This window comes from Tupaia chinensis, unplaced genomic scaffold (assembly GCF_000334495.1).
Source record: "Tupaia chinensis unplaced genomic scaffold, TupChi_1.0 Scaffold139677_1, whole genome shotgun sequence".
Classification (NCBI taxonomy): Eukaryota; Metazoa; Chordata; class Mammalia; order Scandentia; family Tupaiidae; genus Tupaia; species Tupaia belangeri.
Window position 1 is genome coordinate 59,015 of NW_006199558.1, and position 11,396 is coordinate 70,410.

Consider the following 11,396-nt stretch of genomic DNA (forward strand, 5'->3'; position numbering starts at 1 on the left):
TATATTTAATGCCATAGGGAATGTTCATGCACAGGAGAGAGAGAGAGAAAGAGAAAATATTCCCAATGGAGACCTGTGACTCCACAGTCCTTCCTCCATTTCTGTATCCCATCAGGATTCTAGGCATGCGTGCGCTTGCCTGGCAAACTTTTCAAGTCCCAGGCAGGGCCAGGACACCAACGCCCCTTGTCAGTTATACAGAATATAACTTCCTGTGTGCATCATCTAACCACTGCATTACAGGGCCAGCCGTGTACAATGTTTCTTATTACAATTTTCATATGATCAGATATGTTTTTTAATTTCTTGTCTGTATTATGTTATCCTTAGACTTTGCTTTATCATCATCTTGGAAATTCCTTTTAGCCTCTCCTAGGTGGAGTTTACTGTTGCTTGGATTGATTTTTTTCCCCCCTATTTGGTTTCTTATCTTGATGGGATACCTCCTTTAATAAGTTGTTGAGTACAGGTTAAAGGGTGATACATGTTTTGAGATTTCCGAAAATTTCTTTATATACATCATTAGTAGTTTGGGTGTGTATAACATTCTTTATATATTTAAAAAGCATTTTCCTGTTGGGTCATAACACTGAAGATATTTTAAGAGAGAAAAAGAAGTAACTCCTTTTCTTTCTCTGTTATTGCTGCTATATTGCATTGCTAAAGTGGTATTTCTTGTTGGTCTCTTAAACAAGTAAAAAACAGCTAGTAGATTATACATTTGTTGTAAAACATTAGTTAATCCTCAGTGATTGCAATTATTCATATAATTTGGTTCATCTGAATTAAGACAGGAAAACTTAATGTGCTATTGCATGGTTAAGAAACTGGCCTGAATTATGGTCTAGGAAAGATTATTCCCATAGCGCTGTTTTCTTTTTTGCTCCTCTAAATTAGAATTGTAATTAAGTTTTTTGTTTATTAGTTTAATAAATGAATGAGCAGAAAACGTTACCTAATAAAGACACATTTATCTTTAAATACTTAAAATTGCTGTTATATGAATTCTAGGATAAAATCAGTTTTTTGTTCAGAGAGTAAGAGGGATACCAACAATTAGGACTGACAATATTAGAACATTTTGCCTTATTCTTTGGGATAATTAAAACTGTATGACTTTCAGTGATTTTTTTGGTTTTCATTAGTGAGAAAAGATTATGTGAAGTAATCTTTGATTTTATTTTTGAGTCATCTGTGAAACAACCAAATTTTTTTGACCTTAGTATGTTGTAGGCCCTCCTTTATACTTCCAGACGTAGCCATCTGTATTCTCACAGTTAATCAGCCAGGTTACTCAGGTACCTCCTGCCTTTGCTTACGCTTGTAGTACCTATCTAGGTCTACGTTTAGTCATTTTAGTACCACTTCTGCTGTCATCCCTGATTCTTTTACCCTCTTGTTATTTCTTACCAATCTTGAACTCTTTCTTTTTTCATTCCTGGCAGAGGGTTACCAGTATCACACTTAAATATGTTTCTTTGAGAATTTAAAAAATTATATTTATTAGGCATGTTCTATATACCCTATCTTTAAGATGAATGTAGAGTTTTTTTTAAAAAAAATCAGTATTAAGGAAATTAAAAAATAAGACTCTTATACTTGAGAATAGTTTTAATAAATAGATTGTAGTTGAGATTTGAAAGCTCCATGAGTACATGACTTCATTTTTATTTTTCCCCTTAGTGTACTTACCATATATTTAAGTTATTATTTAATGTAATTATTTGTTTGATATCTGTAAACTCATGGACCCAAACTCTAGATGAACAGGAATTGACCTGCTCACACCACAAGGGAATTGCCCCATGTTCCTTATGTGTTTTTATATTTCATCTGTGAGACTGTAGAATTATTGTCAGGACATCCTGGGATACTTCTATTTAAGTACCTTGTTTTTAAGACATCTTAGAATTTTTTTTTTTTTAATGCGGAAACTTTTTACTTTCTTTTAGGCAAGGAAATTACTTTTGAAGCAAATATAAATTAGCTTAACCATGTCTCTTTTGAAGTTACTTTAAAATTGATGTTTGTACTTTTGGGCATATTTTCTAATAACTTTAATGTAACTTGAAAGCTTTCAGATTTTCTTTTCGTTTTCTTTCCACTCTAAGTCATCTAGTGACTTTTCATCTTTTATAGAAGTGCTAAAGGACATTCTGGGACCTATCTTTCCATAATCTTTTATATATACACACATACGCACCATCTTCTCTCTTTGAAGTTCTCAGATCTTTCTTTTCTGACTCATAATTTTTGTTGTGTTCTATTTATTTTTTGTGAAGTAAATGTAATAAATAGTCAAAATACATTTTAGGGGCTTTCATTGTAAACCATATACTTTTTAGGGGCTTTCATTGTAAACCATATTGTTTTCCAGGATGTATTATTTTGTTTAGATAGTTATTTTGGAAAGACATTTCAATATATGCTTAAATCTTTTCCATCTTACTTTACATTATGTGACATTACCCTGTTCTGAGGAGTGGTATTTATTTCACAGTTAATCAGATGTCTTAGTGTGTACTTTCATTACATTTATGTTAATTAGCTTTATATATATGCAAAGTAGCTTCTTTTTAAAAAATTATTTAACTTAATTTAATTTATTATTATTATTTTTTAATTTTACCAGAGAGAGACAGAGAGAGAAAGAGAAAGTGAGAGACCAAGCTGCCAGGTGCAGGACTCAAACTGCAATCTGCCATGTGGTAGTCCAGCACCTTAACCTCCACGCCACCTGTCAGCCTCTTCAAAGTAGCTATTTAATAATGCTAGGGCTTACGTCTTGAGAATTTGAAAATATGAAATATGTTTTATATGCATTAATTGATGCTAGTTTAGGAAAAAATGTTGAAACGTTTCTATCTAGCACCATTTACCAATCTAGTACCAAAGATTACTGTACATGTGTCAGTGTTTTATTTTGTCATCTTACTGGCTATTTCAATGATTGAATATTACAGTTCTAGGTAAGAGGAATTTTTTATAGTGGGCTTTAGATACCAGTTAGCTATTATCACACTGAAAGTGACCTCTAAGACACAAAACAGATTGTAAAACCTATGTCTATAGTAGAATCTTAGGAAAAAAAAACAAAACAGAAAGCAGTTTCTGTGGTGAACTATCAATAAAACATACTTAATCACATTGACTACTTGGAAGAGATCTGTTGTGTGTGTCCTTAACTCAAGTAATCTTATTCAGAACCCAAAGACTCCCATTTAACTTTTACCTCTTAAAAAAAATCTTGTCATTTTTATATTTATTTCTAGGAGTGTGAAATGAAGAGAATGAAAAAGAGGGAGCTTCAGATTTGACTTATTTTCTATTTATCCTTAACTATGAACATGGTTTTATAGAAATAATTTTTATATAAAATATATATTTCAGTTTTTAGCTATAGACTTGTGGTTATTATTATTATTATTGTTATTACTAGAGGTTTTTTTCCTTGGAGAACAAGCACTCACCTGGGAGAGAGAGAGTCAGAGACAGTAAGAGGGAAGAGAGGAATCACTATGCACAGGGGTTTGCCAGGCTGCAATACCCACTCCTTTGTTCTCCTGGGATCTTGTGCATGCATGTACATGCATGCATGTACGTCTGATTTTCAAGCTACCAGGTCCAGGACTCACTCAGACTGCAGTTGGCCAAATGAGAGTCCAGTGACATAACTGCTATACCATTATTTGCTGGCCCCCAACCTGTGGTTATTTTCATTTATAGTAGTTAAGCCAAATTGGTCATGACTTTATTTTCATTCTTCCATATATTTTCATAACCCTGTTAATATAAATTAAATTAGATAAAGATTGAACTGTTAGCCAGTTGACCAGAAGGGAAAACGATTTTTTTGGTGATCGCCATTCCATCTGTTTGTGGATATCCAACAAGAACAAATGGCACTTTATTTACACCTTATTTTCAGATATATATATGTGTGTGTGTGTGTGTGTGTGTGTGTGTATCTCATATTTTCCTTTGAATATTTTATGAACTTTGTTTTATTTTTAATAGTTCATAGTTGAAAAACAAGTGTTTTTTAGAATTTCTCTCACACATACACACAGACATACACATATATGTATGAATTAGGATAAACTTCATAATGAACAGTTTTTTTTTTTTGAGAGGTTTCTTGCTATAGGGCATGTGTGCTCGCCAGAAAGACAGAGACAGAGAGATAGAAAGCGAGAAATCACCCCTCAGTGTGGATGGCCACGCCACAATCCCTTCTCCTCCATTCTCCTCTCGGGATCTTGGGCACACACGCACACTCACCCGGTGTGAGTTTAAACCACCGGGTCTGGGACTTGAGCTGCGGTTGACTACATGGGAGTCCAGCGACATAGCCATTATGCTAACTGCTGGTCACTATATTGAACAATTTTTAACAACTGCCAGAAAGCTACTGACATTTATTCCCCAGCATAAATCTGATGCTATTTATCTTGACAGACATTTTCAAGGTTTGACTTAATTGTCTGAATTAACATTGAATTTAGAATTTTGCCCATGAATAAGCATGTTTCTTTTTATATATAAATCACATAGGGAGGAATTCCTTATGATCATCTAACCATATATGACTTATTAACTGTTATTGTTATTAATTAATGGTAGATGCTTATTTGTCATCGAAAACATAAATGTTAAGTTTAGTGAAAACAGTTTACAAGTTAATATGTCAAGCCCAGGCCAGTGGTAGTGAAGATGTCAAGGTACTCATTTTTAGTTTTAAATTTTGTTCATCTGTCAAATAAATCATTCTAACCTTGGGGAAATCATGCATTTACTTGATTAGTTGTGAACTAAGATAACTCTAGTGATAATTTATTAGTGATATGTTTTCTAGTCAAAGTAGGGGTGAAGTTACTAAAACATTTAATTATCAAAAGACTAAACCGTTAAAATGATGGCAGCTAAAATAATGTCATTCTTTTTCAATTTAGATACATGGTCTCTAATACCATACCAGTCTCTCTTTCTGTGGATGTTTTTTTAATCACCTTTTTAAAAGTAACTATCATAGATGAAAAACCAGTTGATAACATGCAACTCAGATTTTCTTTGTCCTCTAGACAAATCAAGTTTATAAAAAATAACAAAATATGCTCCAGTATGAGCTGCAGTGCAGAAAGTCACTTCGCTGACCACAGGTTTAGATCCTCAGGTCGACCTGAAACACACTGGGTACGTGCATTCCCAGAATCATGACAAACTAGAGGGCTACGGCAAGAGGATGACATTGTGGTGAGACTCTATCAAGGGTGCTTCTTTTGTGTGCTCCTTTTCACTCTCCTGTGCACAGGTATGTGCTCCCTACTGTGAATAAAATAAATTTAGAGGGGTCAGCAGATGGAGTAGTAGTTAAGGCACTGGACTCCAATGTAAGAGACTGTGATTTGAATCTCGCACTTGGTGGCTTGCTTTCTCACTCTGCCCCACCACTCTGCCTCCTCCCCCAGCTCGACCCCTGTGAGCTCATGAGTCCTATAACAAATTTAAATATAATAATCATAATAAACTTAGAAAAATAACAAAACAGGTCTAGTCTGTGACACAGTCCTTAGTATACCTGGCTGCAATGTTATAATAGAAGGCACATAGCCAGTTGGGGGTTAGATCCTTGGGTCAGTCTGAGAACATTCAGGGACATGCTGGCAGCAAAGATTCTGAGGAGCTGGAGGACTGGGAAAAGGGATCATGGTGTGATGAGACCTTATTAAGGATGATTTTTCTGTTTCTCTTTGTTTTTATGTCTCTCTCTGTATGTGCATGCTCTCATTAGCAAAAGAAACAAAACAAAACAAAACAAAAACATTGGGGTGTGTCAAGATTTGGAGTGACTTTCTTTTAATAGATTAAGAATTATTTTCAGGGCCAACAAGTGACATGATGTTTAAGGTATAGGACTCCCACATGGCTGACCGCAGTTTCAGTCCTGGACTTGGAGGCTTGAAAATTAAACCAGGTGCGTGTGTGTACATGACCAAATTTCTGAGAGGAAAATGGAGAAGGGATGGTGGTCTGGCCAATCCTCCCTAAAGGGTGATTTCTCACTTTCCCTCTCTCTGTCTCTCTCTGTCAAGCACACATGCCCTGTGGCAAAAACTTGAAAAAAAAAATAATATTAATTTTTTTTCAAAATGAAGCACAGTTTGGAAGGCCAGCCCTGTAGCCTAGTGATTAAGGGAGCCAGGTCCAATATGGCTGACCGCAGCTCCAACCCCTTCCCTAGTGGCTGGAAAAACACACTGGTCATGTGTGCCCCAAATCCTGATAGGTTGGAGAAACGGAGAAGTGACATGACCACACCCTACAGTGGTAGTGTGCTTTCTCCCACTCCATTTCCCTTTGTGTCTCTGTGAGCCCACATGGCCTCTATCAATTAGAAAAATATGAGGCACAATTTGTAATTGAACACTTAATCGATCAGTCATTTGGAATTTCTAGATAATGCATCTTTGTTGACTTTTAAAGCACATACTTCCTGAGAAATTCAATAAATGGTTGTGAATACCAGATATAGTATGGGAAGAGGGTGGGTGAAGTAGAGTCTGAGGAAGGACATTAAGGAGAAAAATAGAGAGGCATAGCATTAATGAGACAAAGAAATGAGGTATTGTCTATTGAGGATAACTTTATAGTATTATCAACTATACTGAGGAGAAGTGTACACATGTTAGAGTATTCACTTTGCAACCTAAATAACATGATTGAATGTATAAAAGAACTTGAAATAAAATTAAAAAATAAAATATTACTATACCTATAATTAAAAAAACCCATATACTTCCTAAATAAAATTCTTCCTCTTCCAGATACTATTTTCACCCCTTTGCTCTATTTACTTTGTTTCTTCAGTAGTTTGTATTAGTTTCAATATATATCATGAAATGATCACCCAGTTGTGAATACTTCTGTACATTTGAGATGATCAGACTCTTTGATAATTGAGATTTTTTTCAGATGAGCTGAACATGCTTTGACTTTACTTTTCATCTTTCTTTCTTTTTTTGGGGGGTGCACCATTTCTTCCTCTTAAACTCTCCTTATGTTTTGTTATTCATTCAGAAAAACCATGTTGTGATCTTATACAGTTAGGAATTTTGATGGTTATAGTTGCTGCCACATCATTAAAACTAAGAAAAACCCATAGCTCTCAATAATTTCTTGGTTAAAAGACTTGGTATATTGAATAGTTGTATATACATTAAATCCTCTTTTATTTCTTCTATTTATTTTTGAGAAATAAAATGTGTTTGTGCTGAAGAAATATGCAGTAAATTACTTTGGCAGTGGATCATGTTAGTCATTGCCCTATATAGGGCTACCATATTAGGTAGAATATTAATGTCGATTTGAATCTCTTCTCCATTAGTTACTCTAACTTACTTGTTTTGAAATTTAGGAAATCTTCATTGGACATCATAATGCTACAATTTATTTAAATATTAAAGTGGAATAAGAGATTTACTTTTCCTATAATATCGCTAGCCTCTCTTTTGGATTGAATTGTTACTCTTGAGTTTGACACACATGAAAAATTAAGGAATTGAGAGTTGGGTACACCTATATTTGAGGTTCACTTTTGTCATTTATCAGCTGTGTGCCATCAGCAAGTCATTTCTCTGAACAGCTTTTTCAGAGTTCTACGAGGTTATGATCTCATAATCTTATGAGAACATTGTTTTCTAGTTGGAAATGATATATGTTGTTTGTGTTATAAAATTGCTACATGAATACATCAGTGATATCATTTGTAAATAAATGCACTTAATTTAAAATGACTTTTAGATACTTAGAATTTTAAAATAACACTTTAAAATTTTAAAATAATTTTTAAAATAACACTTCTATAAAATATTTACCTAGTTCTGTAACAAGAAACTCATAGAGAAATGTAGCTATTAACATATTCTTATGTGATGGAATCACTAATTGGCATTATGCAATAAGATCCTAATTGCACTAGGAGAATGAAAAAAGTTCATTGACAAGAGCATTCCAGATGTTTAAAATTTTTTAAAAATCTTTTTCTCTCATGAGAGACAAAAAGACAAAGAGAGAGACAGGAAGACAGAAAGTCAGGTATGCCTAACAGAATTCTCACTTCACAATCCAGCCCCAGACTTAGCTAGCTAGGATCATAGGAAGGGTCGGATCGTACATGCCCCTGGGCTGCACAGGGAGACCTTGGGATAAGTACCTGGAACCTTCATATGTTGTCTCAGTATTATGGAACATTGTGTAGCACTGTGCCATTGTGACTGGCTGAAAATTTATTGTATTCTCAAATATATTAAACAGTTATATACCTTTGAAAAATTAACTACATGAACTTAGAGCATTAACATATATAGTTGGAGCTTAATTCAAAATGACATGATACATTTTCTACTTCATTACCCATAAAATAGTTTGAATGAGGAGAAATATGGGACTATATGAAGGCCTATTGAGTATTCTGTTTAGTATTTCATAGGGTTAAAATGAATAATTTGAATATATTCTCTTTGATATTGATTAGTAATTCTGAACACTTTATTGAAATGCCCCATAGTGTGTAAACTATGCAGATTGAATAATCATTTACCAGAGAAGGGAAAAGTAATTTAAAATTTTTGTCACTTTTAACACTTACATGATTATTTATTAATTTCAATTTAACTATTTATAATTTATTTGTTTATTTAAGTTGCTATAGGGCTCATGTGCTTGTCAGAAAGCATTGAGGGGGCATGAGAAAGAACGCCTAGAGGGGATGACCATGCTGCAATCCCTTCTCCTCCATTTCGCTCTTGGGATTTTGGGGCACGCACAGACACGCTCCTGATGTGTTTTTCGAACCGCCAGGTTTGGGACTATAACCAGGCAGTTGCCCCTATGGGATCCAGCCACTTTAACCACCATGCAGCTTGACTAGTCCTATCATTTATTTTATTAAAGCATACGTATTGAGCCTTTTATGTAATAAATATCATGTTTAATTGTATATAGTAAGATAAATGTGATATGGCCCTTACCAATTTTGGGATGAATTGTTTGAGGATCAGAAATTGAAGCATTATACGGCAGGAATGTTGTGGAAGGAAAAGAGATAGAGAAAGAGTTAGCCATAGAATAAGCATTGTCGATATTGAGGATGCTTCTACACTATTCTTAAACAATGCATATATTGCTTTTTTTAAATGCTTGTTAAAAGGGCCGGGCACATGTGCATGCGTGCCCAAGATCCCGAGAGGAGAATAGAGAAGGGATTGCGGTGTGGCCATCCCCCCTGGGGGGTGATTTCTCACTTTCTGTCTCTCTGTCTGTCTCTCTCTTTCTGGCGAACGCATGCGCCCTATAGCAAAAACCTCTCAGAAAACAAACAAACAAAAAAAGCAGATTCCAGTTCAGTATGTTGGAGTAAGCCTAAGATTCTGTGTTTCTAATAGGTGCCTAGGGACCAAAGTAGTTATTTTGGGAAGGAAGATTCTCCATTATCTTTTGGAAGTAATGATAGTAAAGGTAGCCTGCCTTCCCTAGTTACAAGTTTAATTTTTCTTTTTAATTGCTTCCATGTGTAATTAAAGCATACTGATTGGCTATGCAAATATAAATGGATACATAGTCTATAAATTTGCCTTTTTAAATAACTAATTGAGTTGACTCTTAATTGTCTAGGGATAGACTGAACACTATGTAGTTAGCCATAGCATTCTGTAGCAGTGGATTTGGTATTGTGAAGAATCATATTTACAGTAACTTAAGAAACATCAATATATTTATATTAGACAGCAATTCTGTTTGGAATTATGTGGTATCTACTCTTGGGAACATTCCTTGATTTCAGTGTCAGAAGTAATCTGTGGGAGTAGTTCCTCCTTTCTCTTCCAGTCTCTAAAGAGCAATGGTCTGCAGAGGGTGAGTCTTAAGTCTCCAGAGCCGGTGCTGAGTGGGTGGAGATTTTTAGTATATTGCCAGCAAATACTGTTGTACTTACTTTAAATATTTGGGGGTGTCTTTTACTTTTAAATATTTAGGTGTGTCTTTGAGATGATAAATATGTTCTGAAATACAGGATGTAAGTTTTACCTACATTAATTTAAAGTAACTCATTCTTGGCTCAGCTAGGTGGCATAGTGGTTAAGTTGGCCAGATCCATTGTGACTGACTGAATGATTCGAATCCTGGACTTGCTGGCTTGGGAAACCTGCTGGGCATACGTATGTGTGTGGCCAAAATTCTGAGAGGAGAAGAAATGATCTTCTCTACTCTACTACCATTACTATTGCTACCTCTACTATCGTTACTTCCAAAGGACAGTGCTGAACCTTCCAACCCAAGATAGCAACTATGGTCCCTAAGAAGGGTGACCTTACCCTGTGGAGTGTGCTTTCTCACGGTCTCTTTCTGTCCCCTTGTCCCCCACCCCCACCTCCAGTCTCTTTCCGGCGAGGGAAGATATCCTATAGGAAATTTAAAAAAAACAAAAACAACAAAGCTCATCGTATTTACCTTTTTTTCCTCATTTGTGATAGAGTATGTATACATGACAGTGTATGACAGAGAGATACAGAGAATAGATCAGTACCCTCCATAAGGGCTAGTCACGCCATGATCTTCTTCCTCCAGTCTTGCAGCCTGTCTGACCTGAGTTAGGGATTTGAACCATTAGATCTCCATATGGGATCCATCTTCTCTTCAACAGCACATTACTGTTAGGCCACAGTATTGGACTTTAACTAGAATTTGGGGACAAATGAGACTTTTCCTCTCCCTTTTTTTGTGACTGCTTAAGACTAGTTTTTACACAGTGTACATGTGCACTATATGGGCAAGCAATATATGTAGTATGACTCCAGGCTTAGCATTTCAGCTCTAGAAGTCATTGAATAAATTATGAAAATTTAAATACTCTGAATAAATCATAATTATATGACAAGTGTGAAGTCTTGATAAAAATCTTTTAAGATAATTTTGGAGAATTTTTGTTTCTATCAGATACTTGTTTATTTAAGAATAAAGTGCTATGAAGTGTATTTAATTTGCTGTGTTTTTATTTCCATCAACATAAATTGTAACAAGTGCAATGGAATAATAGAAATTAGAAACACAAGTTTTCCTATTGCCTAACTTAAGTAGCAGTAACAATTTAACAGAGAAAATTGATTTTTATCATTAATAAAACATTAGATATTTCTGTGGATTTCTTTTAGAGAACCAGAGGACGCAAACGAAGCTTTGTTCCTGAGGAAGAAAAACATGAGGTTGGAATAAGTTAAGCACTTTTTACAGTCTATACTTTGAGAAACTGTTTTTGCTTAATTTTTTTTTCTCTCATTTTATGATTCTGTTTTATGTTTTTTTTGTTCTTCCTTGTATGGCAGGAAAGAGTTCCTAGGGAA

General features: G+C 34.8%; 1 protein-coding gene across 1 annotated transcript in view; it reads left to right on the top strand.

Moving 5' to 3' along the window:
- The window catches only part of PHF14 (PHD finger protein 14), a 185,003-nt gene that overhangs the window by 56,261 nt on the left and 117,346 nt on the right, over window positions 1-11,396 (top strand). The window contains exons 11-12 of the mRNA XM_027765746.1: window positions 11,208-11,258; window positions 11,379-11,396. Coding sequence (XP_027621547.1) covers window positions 11,208-11,258; window positions 11,379-11,396 — 69 coding nt within the window. The remainder of the gene's footprint in view (window positions 1-11,207; window positions 11,259-11,378) is intronic.